We start from the raw sequence: 23,867 nt of genomic DNA on the forward strand, positions 1-23,867 counted from the left end.
TCCACCTGGGAACACCACACCATGAGCTTGCATTTCGAGAAATTGAGATAAAATCATTCATCATCGAAATTTTCCAAAAGATCTCTCAGAAAAGCTTGAGGGTCTTCGTTATCCAAATTCAACGCCAAGAATTTCTTGACGATGGCTTTGTGTCTGAAACAAAAGGATCAATATGATGAAAACACCCTGTGCACAGACAATATTTCGAGGAGAACAAAGTACATAATCCTAACCACAGACTTCGACTTTAGAGCTTGACGTAAGCAAACATTAACACCTGTACACCAAGACAAAAAATATGGATTAAAAAAATTATGTAATGGATAAATTTGAAAGCTCAAAACATTTCCTCTATTGGCGAGGAAGTTTTACGGAATTTTTCCAACAGTTATATCCAAATTATCTCTTTTTCTTGAGGAACATTTGTGTAAATTGTTCACTTGTTAGTTAAGTACGGGGCATCGATTCTCGACTCCAATAAAAGCTCCTTCAGGCCGGTATTATTCTGTGTATGTACTAACCAAGACAATTACATATACCGGAATTTTAAAGATTTCGTATTAAATGTAAACAATTCGGGGGCTTTCTTTTGAAATACAGCTGGGAAACTGCACGAAGACACTACCCACGTAAAGTTTTAAATTAGTGGTGGCCAGAGTCATGGCATGAAAGAAAGAAATGCCAAACTAAACCTCTTTCTTTGTTCTTCGTCATCTGCAGTGTCCTTTCGAAGGATCGGTTTGTTGCATCTTGTAAGTTCTGTCACCTTCAGAGAAGAAAAAAATTACGACGATCGTATTAAAAAAAAATCAAACAAATTAACTTTCTGAGTCCAGTGCGGAGGCTCCTCCAGTTTTTTCATTACGTTTCCTGATAGATTGCGGTTACTTATTTACACTCTTGTGGGGGGAGAGGCACAAAGAAGAGTGTTCAGTGTCTCGCCAAAGAACACAACACAATTACCCAGCTAGCGCTCGAGCCGGGAGCTCACGATCCGGAGTCGGGCCCACAATGCACTACGCCATTACGTCTATGACTCTTGAAGATTATTGAGTCCTGCTTACTGTACCAATAAAGAGAAAGAAGTTTTGTTCTCTTTTAATGAGCGTGGGACAAAGAGAAAATTCTGAGTTTATTCTTCTGATTTCTGAATTCTGAATTCTGAATTCTGATTTAATGTGTCAAAAGGAAAGGAACCCCTTTTAATTTTTTTTTTTATCTTTTATCTCACGCTCGTGATAAGACGAAAAAACTTATTTATCTACATCTTTAATTCACCGAGCTCAAAAATCTACCATATTCTTATTCTGTTTAATACCAAGACATATTTCAATAAACTTGAAATGATATTAGATTAATGTATCAGGTAGTGGCTAGAAACCTGCTGCGCTCTTTTGAGTAATTCATCGGGCAAGCCAGCCAAGGAGGCGATATGGCATGCAAGACTGCTCTCGGCGCAACCATCAATAAGGTGATACAAAAACGCAACGTCCTCGCCTTCTTCCAGCACTTGCATCGTCTAATGATGTCGTACAAAATTGCAAAGGAAAATAAAAAGAACAAAATACTGCCTTCATATTGTGTGGCGCAATAACACTTCGTACCGAGACGATTCAAAGCTTAAATGAATGACGATACGCTCGTGAGTTTTTGTTTGGAAGAGGTAATTAGAGAAGGGGGCTTCTAGAGCGTTCGCGGTTGACTTTATTTCTAGGTTGTAGACAATCGGATTTTAAAACTCTTTTACCAAGGTATGAGTTTCTTTTAAGTCCTACCTGGGACGACATTTCTATTTGTTGTTGTTGCTGTAATTCATTTCTTTAGTTGTTTATCTGTCTATTGTAGGCAGAAGTTACTTTAGAGAGCGAGTTTTGTTTTCTTTTAAAATCTAAAAACTATGACCATTGGATCATGGAAAAAAGCCGCTATAAAGCTAGTATCCGGACGACAGTCTTCTTTGCGACGTGTACCAACAAAAACTGCTGCAGGATCAGAAATTGCCCTCCAGTTTTTGGGAAAAATACAACGCATGCCAGAAGTATAATTGTGCATTTATGACCCTTTGAGATGTCAGTGAAATGTGATACAGCTGCCTGCAACTTTGCGATGGATATTACAAAAGTACCTGATATGTGACCAGAGGTGTCTGCGGTAGGAGCTTTTGTTTCACAAGGCTATGAAAGTGCGTCGAGACAAGCAGCTTTGGGCAACTGGATCCCTGTCTCAGCCAGTGTCGAAGAATGGCTGTCAGCAGCGACAAACCGTCGATCTAAAGTCAGAAAATAGGGAGATACTACTTTAATCATGAACTAAAAACGACCTGAATAAACATTGGCACTTCCTGGACGTTCTAAAGATAGTAAATTATAACCATTGGTTGGAATAAAGATCTACGTAAACTTATCTCCAATCGAAATGTCTAAATTTTTCGGTAGACCTTCGAAGTCCAATTTTTTTGGATATTTTTTCCATGTCAAACTAAGCATCGTTATTTCAACAATAGTTACCAAGAAAAAATTGGGTAAAATGGGGAACGCACACGAGTTATTTACAAAAACGTATTTTTGAACTGAATTCTTTGGCCCGCCAAAGTGCTGAGAGCCTATTATAACATGTCAAGATAAATTCATTAATGACTCCCAAGGGGTTTCTTGCGGCAAAACATCCTGGTCCTTGAATTTCGCTCGCGTAAAATCTCCTGATTCGGTTGCACCTGGAGATCTTTGCTAACAGTCCGCGTTTAAAACTGGAATGTGAATGGAGAAAGATAAAAAGGAGAGGATTCCATAGTTGAAAGTGAAAAAGAAGCCTAGCTGTCAGCACAAGTAATGAAATTACTCACTTCCAGTTAGCTTTAGAGGAGTAGGATTACGACTCTGGTAGTAATTTTCGTTCACTTCTTATTATTTATTAGAAAATTCGATTAGAAGTTCCCTTTTTCCCGCTCTGGCAAATGAGATGCAAATGACAAATGAGATGCATATTTTTAGGTAATCGTAAAGATATTTTGGGGCTTTTTCTTCTTCCTTCCAAAACTCATTAAATTATCTATTATTATATCTGTCACCTCTTTAACATATTATCACTTCCTTGTTTTCAAATTAACACTTTCTGTGGAACTGAAATTTCCATATTTTTTACTTCCTTGTTTTATCTGTCGTGAGTAAAGGGAAAACCTTTTAAATAGTATTTCGTCACTTAAATGGAACCTATATCATTCTATACATAGCACAGATCTCACTGAGAAAATATTACGCGAGGAAAACCACAATAAATCAGAAAGGAACACCAAAAAAAAGGGAAATAAAACAATCCACGGGTTCAAGCTTAAATTTCAACATCTGAGCAGCAATTTAGCTTTAACGTACACAGTACAGTCCACATTTTGGTTAATTTGCGTGAAAAAATGTTTTTTTTTAGGATAAATATTTTAAAATATAGATACCATGTTGTTTAGTAACAGACCAAAGATAACGTCAAATGTGGTAAGGACAAGGAAGCGGCGCACGAAACGCAGCCAAGTGTGTCACTGATGTTCTTCTCATATTCTGACGTCTTCTGTGATCTATTACTGAACAAATCCACGGCAGCGTGGGATCTATTTGTTTTATGTGATAAAAAAGGAAAATGTAGTTAATGGTGACTTTATCCGTGCGTCTTTTTCTCCGATCGATCATAAGAACCAATCTAACTATGTGTGACATTCAGCTTATCATATAAACAAAACTGTCGTTGTAGTAACCGTGGCAGTTCCTTTGCCAAATTCATCAACGATGACCAGTGAATTCTCTGTGGCAGCATTCACTGCAGTCGCCACCTGATAAATGATGAAATGTATTTTAATCAAACTTGACGAAAAAGAAAGGTCAGGCAGCTGGAGAAAGTCAAACTGCAATTCCATTTCAATTTTCTGTTTTAGTATTAAAAGCAAAAGAAAAAGCCGGGCGAAATAGAGAATAAGGAAGTAACAATATAAAAAGGCCAAGGCTCCAAGGTCAAACATGCATGTCATTGGTATCATGCGCAAATAAACACGTGGCATAAAGATGCGGCCGCTTTTGGATCTAATTTGCCTCTCATCGCTATAGACGGCAGCGGAAGTTTATCAATTCATCAACGAACGCAGATGGGGTAAGCCTAAATGAATTAACCCAAAAAAGTAAAAGAGACATTATTAAAATAGTATAACCATAAATAATTCATTTTGTCTTTTTAACGTTTTATGTCTCTCTTGCGCCTTTACCTCTCCTTCGCCTCTATTCACTGTTATGCCCGATTAACGGCAAGAAACATTGATGAATAGGAACGGATTGGGAATAAAGAGGTAAAGGTTGTAATTTGTCAAACACTGATAAATAGAAAGTGTCTAAGCCATTTACTCACTGATTGTAGCCCGCGAGCAGGCACTCACTATCAGCGGTTCAACACGAGCGTTTCTTCGCCGGCAAAAAAGTAAGAATGGGGGCTTAGTAAATAACAATTAGTGCCAGACCCCCGGCAAACCTCTCTCCGACTCATCTAAAATATCCCACGAGCGGAGCAACGCACTCTTTAAGCGCTATTAATAGGGACCTTAAGCAGCCAGGACGGCAACACCAAGGAAAACGACGATTTGCAAGACGCATTTCCATTTTTAGTTAGAAATTCGAAAATGGCTGCACGTGTTAACCGTCTATTACGGTGCCACACCTAAACTTCAACATAACGAGTATAGGCAGCGTTGAGTTCCAAATGGAAATTAAAAGAAGTTGAGGTCGCAGTTTTCGTTCGCAGACGACGCAAATTTGGGTGATTTCACGTTGCTGTTTGGCAGAGGCCAACTAAGAAATGTACAAAGTTTTAAAACCTCACGTGTTGGTTATTGTTTTGCCCGCTAGATGCCACGTCCTTGTTGCCGGAGCCGTCGTGATTTGCTTAAGGTCCCTAACAATGAGGGCCTGCATAATCCATAGGAAATCATTCAAACCAACTATCGAAATCGATTTTGTATATGTAATAACATAATTTAGAGTCCAATTTGGTGTAAATAAGCATGAATAAATTTTTCAAAGACAACAAAATTGCACGAGCCCGTAAAGCAAGTGCACTTTGTAGTCTTTAAAAAATTTGCAAGTGCTTATTCACCAAATTGCAAGAGGAAACATTTTACTTCTTGTTAATGATGTACATGAAAAAGCATCACAGAATATCAAGACCGACGAAATTTTGAAGCGGGCCCGCGTTATTTTCAATTTGCATTCGTGTTACATGAGAATTCACTCGTTTTCAGCCACTCAGAAGCGCGTAATTTTTTCAAGGCACATTATTGGCAATGCTTAACTACCACAGCCGGGTTTCCAGGAAATAAAGAATTGGGTGCACCTGTGATTTTCTCGTTTTTCGATTGCAAGTTTCCTACGGATGATTTCAAACAACTAAATTTCATTACAATTACCTACCTGATTTAAATCGATCATAAACGTAGACAAGCCAACTGACACGGTTTCTCTTGTGTGTATTCGTGTAAAAATTCTATCAGTGATGCCAACAGTGGCTGACTCTGCCGGAACAAAACTTCCAATATGAGCCAGGAATACAATCAAACCGACCTGAAATTCAAAGAAAAGAATTTCCGTCAACATTTATATACTAAGAAATGTGGCTCTTCCTAAAGGTGAAATTTCTAAACCCTTTACCCGCTAACATCAGTATGCATATTATCCAAACTGTTCTCTATACATTTCCTTAACAGATAATCGTCTCGGTAATTTAACGGTCCCGAAGCCATAGTTTCAAATCAAGAGTTAAAGAACAAAGAAGCAGGCTCTAAAACCCTAACCAGTCCATTGACTTTCTTTAGCTGCTGGTTTAATTGCTAATACTGAAAACTTTGAAACCACCATTTTGAATGAAAACAGAGCAGCTTAACAGGCCCGTTAAGTTACCGAGACTTTCGAGAAACGGGGCCCTGGTTCACGCGCAAAGGGCTGCATCCACCTAGAACGTAACATAGTTGTACAGAGGGACAGGGAAGGGAGAGGGGTAATTTTCTATCCTGACTTAAGTAGAGGGCGCCCTGCACATTTGAGGATTTGACATTTCTGTCCTATTTTATTTCGGCACGCAAACCATCAGGCCTCAATTCTTTACACTGTTTACTTTTCATTACGTTCACCTGCTTAAGGTAAACACTTTTACCGCTGGCATTTGGTCCCGTCAACACCTTCATCCGCCCTTTATCTTGTTCAATCACAGTGTCATTTGGAACGAACAGATTGACACATAGTTCCTGTAAGGGATGCCTGAGGCAACGACGTAAACACTTTTCAAACATCAATTTAAATAAAATTCCCAACGAGGGAAGCTTTAAAATAAAAAGATATAAGTTGTTGTAGCTCATAGCCATTTTCTGTCGCACTGGAGTACTAAAATTGCGTGGAGTCGTTCGTGAGGGTAAATATTCTAAGAAATATTTCGCATTACTTTTAAGTATACTAACAACTGTTAGCACCTCAATACTCGATCGATATATTTCTGTCATGGTAGCGACTGTTTTCTTTTCTTTTTTTTAAATTCAGTTATTCATGGTGAAGGGGAAGAGTGCAGGCTAATTTTGCGAACAATGGCTAATAATCGAGCCTGCCTTACACCGAGAGTCTACAAACCTCACCTGCCCTGTTCTATGTTCAACACAGAATCCATTGTCAACTTGGGACAGACATAATTGTTCTCCCTGGCACATAGAGCCAAAGAAATTAAACTGAAACCAAAAAATAAGACCAAATTAAAAAATCCTTGAATATGAGGATATCCGAACAAAGATGATGAAAAATGGCAAAGACAAGTTAACAAGGATTAAAAAAAAACGCACTTGAAAACAATGTTTCAAATTTTCAAAAGCAGCTTTTGAAAATTAGCACCATACCAGTCCAGCTCTGCACAGCATTCCATAACATCCATAAGCACTTTGGTGTGTTCTAGGATAACAGTCTGTAAGCGATGCATGATGGCGGTCTCATGGTCTGAAAAAAAAAAAAACAATGAACTTAAAGTAATCTTTAACGGTTCCGAGAAGTTCCCAGGAATGTGAGGTGGGGGAGTGGGAGGTCACGTGAGATGGACAAGCATCCCTCCCAAGAGGAGTAGGACTTCATTTATAGACCTTTCACTTTTCTATATCAATATCCATACTCCTAATACTACTCTTCACATATTTCTAGTAGTAATAATCAGGAGAATCTGTTTAACAATCAAGAGCATTATAAAACGACGATGATTTCCTCAGTTGCAATGGCCGTCTTGTTTGATTCAGAAGTGATACCGTGAGGAGAAACTAGATGCTGATAACTTTTAGGAGGGGGTGCGGTGGGGGAGGGGGTGCGGTGTGGGAGGGGGTGCGGTGGGGGAGGGGGTGCGGTGTGGGAGGGGGAGAGAGGGTTAACAAACAAACCTGTTATCTCACACTGTGTATCTCCAAGAAGGTTATCTAGTTCTGAAACATAAAATGTAAAAAATTGTTAACTCTGATAGAGAAAAATCATAGTGGAATGCTTGGAAAGGAGGGTGCATCGTCAAAGTTCTTACCTCTAGTGCGAGCACTCTTGTAGTGAAGCCTGTTGTTGCTTAAGAACTAGGAGGAAAAACAAGATCTGGAGTGGGGCTTTGGTTTAGAAATTACATATACTTTACATTACACTGGTCTTTGTAGAATGAGTATGTCATAGTATTCTGAATAAAATCAGTTGGAATAAACAGTTGGTAGACGGAACAATGATGTTACAGTTATGTGGTTGTCCGCCTAATACAGGGTTCCACTGTATGTAAGCCTTATCTATAAAAAGCCATCTCACCACAAATTCTAAACCATCCATGGCAAAATCATCCTCCTCTTTCATCTCCGGTGACCGAGGGATTGCCAACAAATAGCCAAGCTGTGGTGAGAAGATATACGTCAAAACAATAGGAAAAAAAATATTGGAAAACATGCGTTGGTACAAAGAAAAACAAATTTTGATAACTCAATGGATGTCAAAATTACCTGTGGTAGGTAAATGACGTTACATTCGGTAATGGAAGAGCTCAGTTTATTTAGTTCTTCTCTCGCAACAGTTGTCATAAAGTCGGGTAGGCCATTGTATGTTCTTTTCTCTTTGAATTGAAGAAAATAACACTTTGTTGCTGTTGTTGTACTACAACAAAAACAAGTAGAAAACCCATCTTTATAGGTCAGCGTCGTTATTAGAGAAATGTGATATGTAAGTCGTCAAGGCCAAAAGGAAGAGCTTTGCGCTCGAATTTTAATTTTATCCCTTCTCGCCACTAGGTACTGCGGCCACAAAGGCTCGTTTTGGCTGAACTACAAAAGAAGCGATAGGTACTAAAACATTGGCGTAAAATAGCTAATTTTTACATAGTCAATCGTCAGAGGGCAATCTCTATTAGTTTTGCAACTCAATCCAGCAGAGCACAGTGTTATTCCTATTCGATATTCCTATTGAAAGAGTTAATCTTAAGTAAAGACAAAAGAAAACAGTGCTTACTTTCGTCTAAAGCCGGATCGACTCCAGGTTTAACAACAAATCGGTTTTGATCTGTCGACTCATCAAAGTCAATCTGGGAAAAAAGGAAATTCAGGTTATTTAGAATATAAAAAGGGAAAGGCGGGTACAACTACAAAAACAAAAAAAACCAAAAAACCAAAAAACCAGTCAGATGAGAATACTGAAAACGTATACTTACTATTTTACTCATCAGGCTTCCAATTTGAAGCAATTCATCTGTAAAACTTGTAGCAATCTAAGGAAAACAGCGCACTCATAAGTGAGAAAAGATTCTGTACACGAGCTAAGTGGCCCATCCAGCCGGAGTATATGTTAATTCTCTTGGCAAGAAGCGACTAAGAGTATTACTTCTCCCCACTACATGGGATGCCACTCCATCGAAACTTCTACCCCATGCATTTCATCAGGCTGCTTGATATTTCACTGGTACCCACTACTCCTGGGTGTGGAGAGAGATACTGGGAGAGTAAAGTGTTTTGCCCAAGAATACTACACAGTGACACGGCCAGGTCACAGAACCAGAACCCAGACTTCCCGACCCGGAGTCCAGCGCATTACCCATAAGGCCCCCGCGTCTATCTCAGCGCACTCGTAAGCCGTAGGACAATAAAACAAAATCACTAGCAATTTCTTCCACAAACTGAAAATTTAGTTTTGTGCGTCATCAACGCACAACTTAAAATGATAACCATAAAAAGAAACGCTATGACTTAGTGTTAAGCAAAATGAACTCATGACTAAAAAGTTTAGGAAAGCAATGGTGCAGCTTAAAGAAAACAAGCCACTACCTTTTTGGCAATCGCAACATCCGTGGGTATCCTTCTACAAAGGTCAGCAATGTAAGTTGCATTATAGGCCGTCTGTAATCAAACAAATCATGTTTTAGAAATTCAGGTATTTCATTAATAAGATAGTAATGCTAATAATACCTTATAGAGTGCTTGCCAGTCGCCAACAGATGCTTGAGCTGTAGTCATCCTTGATAGTATTCCCTGTATGGTGAAAGAAATATACTTCCTTGATAATGAAATTTAATTAAACGAATATACAATATATCATAGAAAGATGGTTTAAAGTTACCCTTGGAACTCGCCGCCAGAAAAATGTAAAAAACAAAGAAAAGAAAAGAGACATTTGAAAATGTACTAAACCACACTGCAGTCAAGGCAGCATTCGTTTTTGGAGACACACAACATCTGGAGGCTTAGGCAACCAAGGAGACTAGCGCAAAATTTAAAACGAAAACATGACAGAGCATGAGCAACATCTGAAGGAAATGTTTACCTCACTTTCACGAAAACCCAGGAAGGCTTCTGTTAAACTTACTTACGCTGCTAAGTTAGTTGTTCAAATGTTTTCCTATGCGCCGTAACGACCAAAACGGTCGCAGCTTCAAAAGCTGTCTATTTAATGTACCAGTGAGTTACAGAGAACTCACTGGTGGGTCTGTCATTACCATGTGTACACAATGTAAAAAAACTGTCTCAAAGTGTTATGGACATCATATATCATTACACGTTTTCCTAGACTAGACTGTAAGCAAGGGAGGTTGTCATTGCAGTACACTTACAGAGACGTTCTTGATGTGTTTTAAGCAATCTTGTAGAGATGCCACCAGTTCTGCATTTCTAAGGCTCATAAAGTAAGATACTGCCTTTTGTCTTTGTTGTAGAAGATCGATGTTTCTTGAGGGACGTAAAAACCACATTCTGCAGTTTACAGTTAAGAATAACAACATATTATAAAGCTTTAAGGAAGCCTTATATATTATATACCCTTATATATTTTGTTCGTCTCATGTCAACAATTATTAACAACGAACACATATCGTGGTCTGCCTGCGATTACACTTAGCACTCTGGTACTAAAATCACAGAAGAATAAGCTTCCAGTTTTGCAAATACATTTAGAGATCTAAACAAAGAAGCTTTAAAAGTGAGATAATACCCGAAGAGTTTAAAGACAAACCTCAACATATGACTCCCAATAGCAGATCTTGTTCTATTTGTAACGCCTAAAGGACAAATTGAATAAATTATAAAATAAATAGTAATATAAGGTCTAGCAACCGTAATATTACTATTTTATTAGTTGTAGCGAAAACGAAGACCACCGAAAACAAAGACCTTAGACCCGAGAACGCAGACCTCTTCATGACCTTGATACAGGAAGTGAAAAACTCGATGTTCTACTCGATGAAAAACAGTCAAAAGCTTCGCAACTTCTCTGCTAGCAACGTGACCATTCATCAGTTAAACGATTATATTAAACACTAAACCGAAGATCGCTTTATTTCCTTTAATTTTCCTATTTGATGCTTTCTTAATTTATTTTCGAAAATACCAGTGTCTGGCTTCCATATTTTAACCGCCGCTCCCTGACGTCCTCATTCTAACTAAAGATTACAGTTTCCCAATTTCGACCCTTTCGACCCGGCTGACGCCAGTAGGTGTTATAGCGTTGCTTTTCTTTCGCACAAGCCGGTCTAGCTGGATAAATGCCATAATTTGGTATTTTCAGTGTTACGCGAAGGTAGGTTTCCTTGCTTCTTCTTTATTTGGTTTTGGCGAAGCGGCTTGCGCAATGTCAGCACCACTCCGACTGCCAAAGCTTCTGGGCAAAAAGCCGCAGTTTGAATGCAATAAGCTTCAAATAAAAAAGCACATCGGCCGAGGAAGCTTTGGAGAAGTTTTTCTTACGAAATTCCGAATTACAGAAAAAGAGCCGACAGAAGAAAAAACGAATTATCGCGCGCTTTGACGTCAGTGGATCGACTGAGAGGCCGTCAACTTAGCATTTTAAACGAACTTGTGCTGACTAGACAGGTACAGTGAGCATTGAGAAGAATCCAATAAGTGAACGCGGTTCTTATAGGCACTTAGCGTATATCGCATCCATTATTATTATTGGAAAAGAAAATAAGGGGTCTTCGTTTTCGGGTCTTCGTTTTCGTGTCTTCGTTTTCGGGTCTTTGTTTTCGTGTCTTTGTTTTCATGTCTTCGTTTTCAGGTCTTCGTTTTCGGGTCTTCGTTTTCGAGGTCTTTTTGTTTAAAATCGGTGTTCAACTGCATCCTGCATCGCTCTTATAAAGATGAAAACCGGAGCTGAATATTTTCGGCGAGAAATCGTAACAAGATCATGTTAAATGAAGAAAATAAGGGGTCTTCGTTTTCTGGTCTTTGTTTTCGGGGGTCTTCGTTTTCGCTACAACCCTATTTTATTATCATTGAAGTCGCTTACAAATGCAAGAAAATTGCTTCAATTAAAATCTCTTTCATTGATATCAGTTCCTATAATCTCTCCTCACTGAGATTAAATTCAAATGATGTTTATCACAGGAAAAAAAAGAAAAGGATTCTTCAAGTATCACAGGTACGCAAAATCGTCAAGGTCGACCAGGTCAAATTGTGCAAATCATGAGAGAGAAAGAAGCTTTTTAAGTGAAAAAGCTTGATAACATGGTGACAGTGCAGAACGTGCGGTGAAACACTGAGGTTACCGGAATTATTTACCAAAGAGAGAGAGTCCTTCCTTAGCACCACTGTTCCCTGCTCCCATCTTGTACACAGAGGGATGACTTTCCTTTTGAAAAATCTGCAAAGCACTTTAACAAGCACAGGAGCAAAATCAACCGACAGAGGATTTTGTAATGACTGTATTATATACGACTGGCTTTGCAATAAAATATGCTACAGCTGTAGCTCACAAGTTGTCTCCCTTTTCAGGCCTTGAGCTCAAAGATGTTTTAAATTATTTAGCATTATTTTTTGGGTATTTAGCTATTTATTCATTGAATAATATTTATTTATTTAAGGCTTTTTAGGATCTGAAGAATCTCTCTTCTTCAGAAGCTGCATTGAAGAGCATAACTCAAAAAATGCATGATTATCAGGTGAGTGCATGACAAGCTTTAGGGTTATAGAAAGACCCACACATGAGTGATCTAAGCTATCAATTGTCTAAAATAAATGCAATTGCAAACCTGTAAGTATTGTTATCCACAATGAGAAGATCACTCCTTTCATAAAGTCAAGAAGCATGACAATAATTAGGTTGACTAATTGTAGTCCAGTGAGAACAAATTTATAAATAGCATCATGCAAGTCACAAAGTGTTAACTGAAAGAAAATCTTGAGATCAATAATAATAATTATAGTTTCCCCAAATAAGACACCAAAGAGCCAAGAAAACACCACATGAAAACAAGCAGGGTTTTGAGGATGGAGAACTAAAACAAAGACTGCAAATAATGAACAGGAAAAAAGATCAGGCTATTTTTTTTTCCAAATGCAGACCATGTGGTGTGATTCATTTGACTCACAAAATTTTGCAACATTCGGTACCTATTACCATATCATGCTATTGTTGTTCACACCAAGAAAAACCAACAGCATTAAACATTGAGCAAAATTTAAACATATTAGTCAATCTGCCAAGGATTAAGGTTGCAACAGCTTGTCTTTAGTGTCATGGGATTTATTTGATTGGATAATTGGTAACATCAGTAAGGGCATGCAGGCCTATTGAATAAAGTGTTACATGTAGGTCACCATTAATAATACTCCAAATAATCACAAAGTTACCATACTCACAGAGAAAATACTTTGAGTCCCAAAATAGGGACTCTCACTTCAGGATCATCCATTTCAACTCCAACTCGTTTCTTGTCTATGTATTTAATCAGTGCACCAGCACTTCGCACCTAAAGAAAGTTTGATTCATTATAAAAAACACTCAAAAGTTTAATTAAGGTCTTGTGCATGGAAAAAAAAGTGTAGTAGAGAGAGAAAGGGAAAAATGGAGATGAGAGGAAAGGAAAGAAAGCCTGAAGGGATTGACTCACAGAAGAAATGCAAAAGGATAACAGGAAAAAAGAAAAGACCAGAGAAAAACTCTATGAATAGGTAAGGAGATTATTTATTTTGAAGCAATTATCAAAACTTTTGGATTTAACAGAAAGTCTAAAATTACATGAATTGACAAGGAGTATAAAATTCCATTTCATACCATGCTGATGTTGTCAAATGGGACAAGTGAGCTCATATGTATTTCTCGCTCATTTTCTGTAAAGTGCTGTGGGATTCCTGGCAGGCATGCATTCAAAGCAGTAATCCTTCTCTTACAAACTTCATAAGCTACACAGGCCAGGAAACATGCATGATCAGTAAAGCATAGACAAGAGAAGTTTCCACATGATTAAATTGGAGCTCAAGTAACTGCCTGAAACACCTTGCTTTATGACATACATTGTAATTGCAACCATTAAATGCCTATCCAATGTTATTTCTGGGTAATAACTTGAAACAGTAGAAACCTTACTTGAAGTTTCAACCTTGTAATTATCACTTATTATGTGCCAACACAGCCATGAACAGAAAAAAGTGGGTAAAATCTCTAATTCAATGCTTCAATTTAACACTCAAGCTTTAAAACAATGCCAACCTTGCTGTTCAAGCTCAGTTACATCGCCTTAGCATTAAGTATAGGACATATTGAATTTCATTGAAACTTACAAAAATCTATGCTTGGAAGGATTTCAACTTCTGTTGTCTGACAAATTTGTTCATCATTGTTTTCACCTTCTGAAATAGAAACAAAGACCAATACCACCATTATTTTTGTGAATAAAATATCTTGGACTGTACACATGCTCTGATTGGTCAAAAGTTATCATACTTGTTTTGTCAAACCCATAGCTATTTTATAAAAGCATTGGACCGCACTTAAATAATAAAGTACTCTGGATATTAACAGAACAATCTTTGGGTTGTGGTTTATAAACTCTTACCTCAGGCTGATAAAGTGAGTTCCACTGGCTGAGTAATAATTAGTTGCAAATAAAATAATGAACATAATAAAAATAATTAATAATAAATTATAAATATAATCATGTATATAATCATGTATCAAAGACGCACATGCATGATGCATACCTTGCCCATTTAAGATCTTAAGCAATCTTTCATCCTGTATTGCACTTGTTATGATGACACTGGCCTGCACCTGTTCTTTTACTGGAAAAGAAGAAAGTTGGTTTAGGTACCCTCCAAATTATGTTTTGCTCTGTTAACAACTATCACAAATAAGTGAACTGCTAGAGGTATCCAAACATTAGGATGCATATTATTAACATTTTAAACCCTATCATGAGTAATAATTACATGTTTCTTTACTTTTCTCTACACATTTCCTACAGTGCTGACAAAACGGAGAATTTGTTCAACAATCAAGAGCCTCTTTCATTGTGATTTGGTAATGATATTGATAAGCAATAAGGAGAGATTTGATTTTGGTCATTCTTAGGGGTTAAAGGGTGAATTCAAACCTATTCCAATAATTACCTCTTTTAAGAAACTGAAAATCATTTGTTTCTACCACATCCATTTGGAGATACAGTTGTGAAGTCTCTGTATCATAGTAGGAGGAACCCAAGTTTCCTTTACTCCAAACCACTGACAACACGCGCTGAGAAAAAAACGTATTTAGGGTAAGTAAGTAATTGCCAAATAAATAGTTACTAACCTAGCACAATTGTCTCTTCCTGCGTTTTTTTTTTTTTTTTTTTTTTTTTTCTTCTAAAGGTTCTCGTAAGATTTCTGCACAGCCCCATATCAAAGTAAAACAAAGCCGTAATCGAAAGGCAATCTATTGTTTACATAATTTTTTTCTTCATCCAATGCAAGAACTGTATGTATAGCGAAGTATGGGGCTGTGTGAAAATCTAACATGGTTCTAATTGTCATTATCTCATTTTCTCAATTTTTTCTTTATTTAAAAAAAGAAGGGAGAAGCAGATGAAATTTTTCACCTTTACGTCCAAAGCCGACGGACTATCATCTCCAATGCCAACAACATTTCCTCTCCGGTTCACAACATCATTCGCGTTCATACCCTCTTCTTCGTCCCTTTCAGATTCCGTAGCTGAAGGCCGCCTTCCGCTTGTAAAAACGTGTTCATTGTTCGTCGCCGGGCACGAAGAAGGCGTCTTTTGACGTTTAAAATACTGTCCTGAATTTTCCACCGAGCTGAGTCTTTTTGAACTGCGATCGATTTCTACGGTTGAGGAACTCCAACCCGTTTTTCTTGGCAACGCGTTTGAGCCTTCGTTCGGCGTGAAACAAGTGTCTGACGATGTTAAAGTCGATGATTGATGGCAAGTATTCATTCTTCCACAATTGATAGAGGAAACCCGGTTATATTGCCGTTAATTTGCTTCTGTTTACATCCCTTTGGCAGCCGACGCGGTTAGTCAAATTTTCCCGCCTAAAACTTCTGTTACGTTTCTAATCTGTTTGGGTCTTGCATTCCTCATCTCAATGATTAAAAAATTTTCCTAGCTTCCATACTTTCCACCATCAAAACCGACCAGTTCTCCTTGAATTATAATATTTACATCGTTGAGTATTTGAAAGAAATCTCAAGGAAAAGTCAACCTATCGCCTTACTAACTTGCGTTATTACTGACGAATGCGTGACCATTACGTTAAAAATCCTTCTGACTTCCGGTTTTACTCATCTTGTCCCGATTGTATCTTCAAAACAGATTATCCCATAAGCGGCCATCCAAGTTGATCAGAACGGTTTAGTTGTTTTCTTCACAACAATTATCTTCGCCAAATACCTGAAAGAGAAAATAAAACAAGAAAAACAAACCGAGATGAGTTATAGTGCCGATGTTTAAGACTGCGTGGTCGTTTGACGCAAACGTGTCGGCTTCTTTTCAATAAATATTTCCTTTCAGAAACCGTTTCAGACAATTTTCCTGTCTAAAGCTTCATCTTCCGATTGTTTCCTGTTTGATTTAATGACACACCCTCTTAAATATACAACCGTTTGACGTTTCGTATGGCTCAGGAGGGGTGTGGTATTTCTTGAACCAATATGACCATGCCACTTACATGTATGCGGAACCAGTTAACGTGATTGAGGAAAAAACACTTAAAGGGACTGTCAATGTTATCTCTAAGTGTAAGGTATCTATGCCCCGTTCTTTTTTTTTTTTTTTCGCATTTCTCGTAGACAAGAATTTCCTTCGCTTTCTCAGACATCTTTTTTTGTTTCTCCCCCAGGGGTTCTTTGTGGTCGCTTTTCTTCGTCCCTATTTTTCATTTTCTAATTTCTAACCTCCCCCGTCCACATGTTAAACTGAATAAAATGATCCATATAGAAGAGGAACCCATCAAATTCATTGAAAATGAACAAAACATGACACTAATATTTGAAACTGACCGTGGTCACTACCCGTCTGTTTTCAGGATAGAGAGAAAGTCACAACGAGATGGAATTTAAACGGTTTAAAATCAGCGGTTCTGCAATCCCAAATTTCGATAGTCGTAAATCGGCCAAAAAAATTAAGCAACTCCATCATAAGACTTTTATCAAAAGAAAAAAAAACCTTAGAGGCAAGGTCAAATACGAATTGACTTTCATGCTCCACCGAATTTGAAATGGTAAATTCGTTATTTTCTACAGTTTCTCTCTTTAAAATTTACGTCAGATTTGTGAATATTTTCATGGCATTTTGTTCGGTTTTCTAGACAGCATAAACTTCCCGTGCTCCATCCGTTTATGTTGTAAACAAAACAACATATCAGTACCAAAATGGTTCAAAATGTAAACAATATACTAGTTTAAATGGTCTAAAACTTGATATTAGCATATTTAACAACAAACATTTCGCTTTGGAAGAAAAACAAAACTAATTATATATCATTTGTTTTCGCAAATTCCACTCAAAAACTGTTTGGGTGGGCCGAAGTTTATATTTCCAAATCAGGATTTTTTTCTTAATGAAAATATTTCTGAATCGTGACCTTCTTAAATACGCGACTGGCAAATCGTAATTTCATGGCCATTTATGGAAATGCGGCAAGGCTAATTTCAAAGTCCCACCTGCCCTTTACCGAACACAAAAAAACCTTGAATATTAAAAATTCGAAGCACGTTTAGTAGAGAATATAAACTGCGGCTTTTTCTTCAAGAAATGATAGAAAAATTTGAAGTTTCGGATAAAGATATTTGATCGTCAGTTGTGAAATCGATGCAGAAATTTCCATGTAGGTGGAAACATGACGCTTCGAGTTGATGCAGTTTAGTACGTGACATTTGAAAAATAATCACATATGCAATAAAACGAGAATTAAATTTGAAAAATTTGCACCCCATAAAATGTACTGCCACCACTTACAAGCTTGATGAAGAAATCAGATAATCGTATGAAGATGTGATGTTGCAAAATGCATTTCCGGTGACAGAACGAAATTTGAAACTAGTTATTGTCCTTGGCACGCGTCATCCGTTGCAATTCGTCACGCTTTTTGCTGCAAGGGGCGTGAATACGAATCGGAAAGGATGAAAGAACAAATAACACAGCCTTGCAGTTTCTCGGAATAATAAATATCTCAAAAACCGAAAGAATAGAAGGAAGTTGTTGAAAAATAGGTGCGACTAATTTCCTTCTGATTATAAATTTTGGTCGCAGTTTCCCGCAAAAACCGACGCTTTGCAATGCTCTTCATAATGTTCCGGGAAACTTCTGAGCAGAGTTGACATTTTCGAAAACGACTTTTTACAAATGTTTGCGTCGATTTGTTTTCACCGTTCAAAGAGATGAATCAATTTGTCGCCTTTCGTAATCGTTTTGTTTAATTTGAATCAAATGCTATAGTTTCGTGATATTCTTTCGCGCAGGAATATTCCACAATTCTCAAGAAGTTCTTTAATCGAAAATTCGCGCTACCGGTTGTCACCTAGGAAATGGCTGTTTTGTTTTCGGCATGTTTTCTAACTGACGTCATTCGCATTAGTTTGTGAGTCACGTGCGGATAAGAGTAATTAGAATGAACCAATGATCACTCGTTAAAGAACAAAGTTCATCGTCTCAACCAATCGCCTTTGAGATGACATATGCGAGACGAAAATAGAATATGACTCAAAAGCATATATGAATGGTTTGCAACGGAAATAAAAGTTGCGTACTTGTAAAACGTTCAAGCGATCCTGAAATCTCACAGTCAGCTAAATCGTCTGTATTTTTATCAGACTCACTTCGTGAATGGAAGCATCATTCTATGACGAACAAATTATGCCCGCAACATCGAGTTCTCAGAGTGCGACGTACGACAAAGGCAACTTGAAGCTTGATTTTACGTCGCCGAACGCGCGGAGGCAAACTTCGCTGGAAGGCGCATTATTGACTTCTCCTGATTTGAATTTGTTAACGTTGGGTTCCCCCGAGCTGGAGAAATTGATAATGGGTTATGGAGGAATCTTGACCACTCCAACACCGACTCAGGTGCTCAAGGGAACGTCATCTGTAACGGAACAACAAGAATTATATGCGCGAGGATTCGTGGAGGCGCTTCAAAGATTACATGACCAACAACAAGAATCAGGTGGACAAACCACTTCGCAAAGCGTTGTGAATACAAACGCTTTACTACTGAATGCTTTGAATCAATCGTTTGCCACAGCAGCGATAAATAATACTACTAGTACAGTAGCAGCTACAACACCGATGCTTGCTTCGGGCACGTCCATAATTTCGACGCAATCACTTCCGTTGGTTTCGCTGTCCGGAGCGACTCAAATTTTCCCAGACTTTCAAAGGACCTCTGTGGCTACAACACAACCCAGCACAAGCTATGCGACATTAAACATACAGAACCCACCTCAGCAACCGCAGTTGGATAACGTTAAGTTAGAAAACGAATCTCAAGTCGTCCCCGGAACGCCGCCTCTTCCACCGATCGACTTGGCGTTACAGGAAACAGTTAAAAACGAAAGAAAGAAGCAGAGAAACCGAGTCGCTGCTTCAAAATGCCGCAAACGAAAGCTAGAAAAGGAAGCCGATTTGGAAGTTAAAGTTAGCAACCTTAAGAGCATCAATTCTCAGCTACACACCGAAGTTTGCGAACTGAGAAAGCAAGTTTGTCAGTTAAAGATACAAGTTATGGATCACGTGCAGGGCGGATGTGAAATCATGCTACAAAAACAGACCTCAGGAATAGTAGTTTCTACCTCAGCTTAGCTTGTCAATCCGTTAAAAGAACAGTGGATTTTGTAGAGAATTGCTGAAAATGTCTCGTTTACGGAAAGAAACGTTTGATCGCTCTTTCACGACCGTCTGATCGTGAGAGCCAGAACAGACAGATAACCGGAACTTCGCAATCAAACCACGTGGAGCTGAGATTTGAGCTGGTTTTTAAAACAGGATTGTCTATTTAGCGAAGAAGAGAACTTCACAAATCGAACTTAACATAACCATACAGTCATGGAACGGCTTCAGCTAGGAAAAAAGTAGCATGATATGTTTTCACAAACAGTTCGGTTTGTCATTAAAAATATTGGAGATTGCATTGTAATCCTTATATTACGTACTAACAGCGGATGTTCTGTCGCGTTTGTTGTAGTTAGTTTCATTCATTCCCTCATTCATAGTTAATTGAAAGGCCTGAAAAATATTCAAGGCCAGTAATTTATACCTAGAGTATCCTTATTTATTTTACGATCAGGATGTCAGAATTCGAAAGAAACGGATGAAAGCTTTGAAAGTAAAAATCTTACTATGGAAGGAACAGTTCACATGACGATCTGTACGTGAGCTGTGAACGGCAATCAGGAAACCGTATTTGCAATAATGTTCACAAATATATAACGTTAACAGTATAAGAAGTACAAAGTAGCAAATATTTAAAAGATCTTGACTGTAAAAGGCTTCGTTCAACTAAGAAAAAAAATGGTAAATTCCAATATCCTAAGTGATTGACTGATAAGATCGACTTGCAGTGTACGACATGTGTCAAGTGCTGTAGAGTTTTTACGAGTGTTATAATATATTTCACTTTAGAAGAACGTTTTTGTTATGTTTTTTTTGTATTTTGTGGAGATGGGATCGCTACATGCAAAGGAAAATGAAAAACAGGAAGATGGTTTATCACAGAGGGGTTTTCCCTGTTAATTGGCCTGTGGGAAATTCCCTTTTAAAACTCAAGGGCAATCTGTTCCATGAAATTCCACAGCCACATACTCCCTCACACAGGAAGTGCAGGAATGTGCGTTTTTCTTATCAGTGATAAATGGCAAGGAATTCAAATTATCTAAAAAGTTATTGTACATTTGCAATCGGTGAATAACATTAGCAAGATATCAGACCTAATAATAGCCACCCAACAGGAAGGGTGTGACATCCCTGTATTGTGCCCAGTAGGGAGTGGGGCAGGTCTTGAGATAGGATTGTAAAGATCAACCTCAAATATGAAAATATTTTTCAAAAAAACCTTAGGTCAAACATAATGAAGACATACTTTTACCAATGTTGATTCCAAAGCAGATATCTGGCACCATCTGAATGGAAAAAAAAATTATTTAGCTAAGTTCCTTGATTTCACAATTTTCAATAATAATGTCACTGCCCTCTCCCTTGACACTTCCTTGCCCTTTTTAACAACCACTTAAACCCTTTACACCCTAACATCAGAATGCATATTCTCTATACTGTTCTTTATACATTTCCTAAGGTGTTGACAAGGAGAATTTGTTTACCGATCAAAAGTTTCTTTTGTTGATGATCATTTCCTTTATTCTCATGACCTTAACATGTGATTTGAGGGTGATATTGCAAGGAGAAATTAGATGCTAATCAATCTTAGAGGTTAAAGGGTTAACCCCTTAACTCCCAAGATCTGATTGTTAATTTTCCCATTAAGTTGCTACTCATTTCCTCATAAATTAGTTATGAGAACTGGTATTAGATCAAGATAAAAACTTGATAAGTTAGAGTATTCTTGTTACCCATTTGCTGGATAATGAATGGATATTATAGAAAGATGTCTTGATCACTTCTGCTGGGAGTTAAATGGCTAAAATAGCTCTGTATTGGGAGTAGTTGTTTTAGAGGGCAGGCACACATAACATTCAAGTGGCAATTTGTCGACACGTTCTTCAAACTTATAACAAAATATTACATGGTTATATTTGACTTCTATGACCAAGAAGTGTAACCTTGAAGTAATATATAACGGCAGCGGAGAATTGCAAGTACTGAAAGCTTGCATGCATCAAGTCTTCCTTAGCTGGTCATGATCAATCTAACCCTTAAGTTCCCAAAATTTCATTGTTTAAATTCTCCCTACTGTCTACCATACATTGCAATGTTAGTTCTGAGAAATTGCTGTTAAAAAATATCAAAATTGGTGGAGGGCCATAGCACAAATATTATCAACTAAAAGAAGTTTTTGCAAATTTTTCGACAAAAAAATCAGTTTTAAGAACTAAATTGCATAGTTACGAGCATCAATCTAAGTCTGCCAAAAAGATAAGCTCTGATTCAAAAGGTACGCTATTGAAGAAAATGAAAGCCCTGAGATAAGCTTTTAGTGAAAATGGACACATAAGAGGTGTATTACTCATGAACTTAATTTTAAGGTAAGAAAATGAAATGAGCATTTTACTTTTTCGCTAGAGAAAATCTCAAAATTGTTGTCATCTGCCAAAATAATCAACACATTCAATTGTAAATTTGTTTAATAAGCATCATCTTTAAAGGGATCTCTCATTTGATGCATCATCCCTCCGACTGCCTTGCACCTCAAACTGTTCACACTCACAAAAAAATCTCTCCTACTCTCCAAGACAGTTTTGCAAACATTATATAATAATAATAAACTTTATTTACATGTCAAATAAGATAGCAGTTTCCCACTAAGTAAGGACACCTAAACTAAACTAATCTAATCTATATAAAACTATGCATTAAAAATTTATTGGAATATGATAAGAGCTCTTCCCATATAAAACTACCCTACCCTGAAATAGTAGACCCCATGTTTATAATACCCTACCCTGTATAATAAGATAATAACCTTAATATAATGAGATAATAAGATAATAATAATTACAATAATATGATCTTGATAATATTTAAAATATTTAAGATTTACATAAAATACAGTTCTTGCAATTATTCGAAGAGATTAAACTTTGTATATCTACTTTATGTAAAGCGTTTTTAAATTCTTGCAGCGTTCTTAGTATAATTACACTGTTATATTGTTATAACAGAACCCTCTGACCCCTTAGAGTGATTAGCATCCTATTTCTCATTACAATTTCACCTCTGAATCAAACATCAAGTCAGAAGAATGAGGGAAATGATCACCAACTAAAGCTCTTGATTGTTTAACAAATTCTTTTTGTCAGCACCTTAGGAAATGCATAAAGAACCATTGTGGGGGATATGAATTCTGATGTTAGGATGTGAAGGGTTAATTCAGATATTCCCCTAAAAGTAAAACAGATTATCATTTTTACTTGAGTAAGTACCCACTCTCTCAGCCATAATGTCAAACAGGTGACTCCCTTAAAGAAGCAACCCTTCCTTCCCCACTTTCTCAGAAACTAAGGATACAAGGAAATCACTTCTCTGTTACAACTTTTTTAGCTTCAATCACAGTGGAATCAGTACACATGAGCAGTTTCATTTTTGTTGGACTTATCTCTTTCTCAGTGTGCTAGCAGAGTCCTTTAGGTGCATTTTATGTTCTTTTAATTTTTATATTTTTGCTGCGCCGATTTAATAAGCACCCCTCTCTTCTAATTCTCCTCCGTCAAAAAAATACCCCTCTTCTTAGAAGAAATATGGTGATAATCAGAAATTATTGAACAAATGTAAACAAATGGGAAAACTCAAAATTTGCTACAGCTGCAAAAATTAAGCATAGCAAGTTTCTGACAGCTAGCCACCTGAAATTGTAGCATTTACATCATGGTAGCGAGGTTGGGTAAGGGAATTAATTATAATAGGGGTAAACACCACAATTTGTAGGGATAACCTTCACAACAAGAATTAAGAAAATTCCATGAGAAATTGCAACAAAAAATAAATAAATTTCGTCAACAATATGCAATTATGACCTATCACACGAGAGCTTACCAAGGGCCATCGTGCCAATAAAGCCGAACCCTCCATTTTTATAAGCTCCACAGAGTGCATCAAGCGGATTGAAAGTTAATGAATCATTCTGAATAATTTTTGATTTAGTTATTATTTTGTGCTGGCCTGCGAGCGCTGCAGAGCAGACCCGACGATTTGAGAAGAAGCGGGGGTCTAGCACTAAAAATGCTACTGCTGCCTACCTTTCCAGATCTATCGCCGGCTTCTCTAATCTTATCTTTTCTATAAGGCCTTCACGCTAGTTAATATTTTTCAACTTCCATGAAGGCTTCCCTGTTCTTGTTACGTACCGATATCCTTTCTGACCACGTCTCCCTCACGCAACTAGAGAGTTTAAGATACTCTGGACGGCTGAGCTCGAGGACGGCTGACCG

At 37.6% G+C, this 23,867-nt stretch overlaps 2 protein-coding genes across 6 annotated transcripts; one reads left to right on the forward strand and one right to left on the reverse strand.

The window, feature by feature from the left end:
- Positions 1 to 15: 15 nt before the first annotated feature.
- Positions 16 to 23,825, reverse strand: LOC131783254 (mutS protein homolog 5-like). Of its 5 annotated transcripts, none has more exons than XM_066159141.1 (29): positions 23,676 to 23,825; positions 20,852 to 20,885; positions 15,349 to 16,161; positions 14,882 to 15,005; positions 14,474 to 14,554; positions 14,054 to 14,122; positions 13,548 to 13,675; positions 13,133 to 13,242; positions 12,523 to 12,558; positions 12,053 to 12,144; positions 10,509 to 10,554; positions 10,111 to 10,249; positions 9,470 to 9,532; positions 9,329 to 9,400; positions 8,719 to 8,775; positions 8,520 to 8,592; positions 8,018 to 8,127; positions 7,830 to 7,910; positions 7,564 to 7,609; positions 7,430 to 7,471; positions 6,905 to 7,001; positions 6,650 to 6,739; positions 6,155 to 6,281; positions 5,439 to 5,588; positions 3,743 to 3,817; positions 2,126 to 2,269; positions 1,382 to 1,519; positions 693 to 766; positions 16 to 153 (listed from the first exon to the last, which is right to left on the reverse strand). In XM_066159141.1, the coding sequence occupies exons 3-29, from the start codon at positions 15,703 to 15,705 to the stop codon at positions 54 to 56; spliced, it is 2,721 nt and encodes a 906-aa protein (XP_066015238.1). In that variant the 5' UTR covers positions 15,706 to 16,161; positions 20,852 to 20,885; positions 23,676 to 23,825; the 3' UTR covers positions 16 to 53. The 5 variants fall into 5 exon arrangements, with proteins under 5 accessions (XP_066015238.1, XP_066015237.1, XP_066015240.1 ...); XM_066159140.1 differs by having other exon boundaries at positions 20,846 to 20,885; XM_066159144.1 differs by lacking the exon at positions 16 to 153 and adding an exon at positions 171 to 277 and having other exon boundaries at positions 20,846 to 20,885.
- Positions 18,498 to 20,393, forward strand: LOC131783227 (transcription factor Jun-like). The gene has a single exon (XM_059099954.2). The coding sequence runs from the start codon at positions 18,595 to 18,597 to the stop codon at positions 19,567 to 19,569; it is 975 nt and encodes a 324-aa protein (XP_058955937.1). The 5' UTR covers positions 18,498 to 18,594; the 3' UTR covers positions 19,570 to 20,393.
- Positions 23,826 to 23,867: the final 42 nt, after the last annotated feature.

This window comes from Pocillopora verrucosa, chromosome 12 (genome assembly GCF_036669915.1).
Source record: "Pocillopora verrucosa isolate sample1 chromosome 12, ASM3666991v2, whole genome shotgun sequence".
In the NCBI taxonomy this organism is placed as follows: Eukaryota; Metazoa; Cnidaria; class Anthozoa; order Scleractinia; family Pocilloporidae; genus Pocillopora; species Pocillopora verrucosa.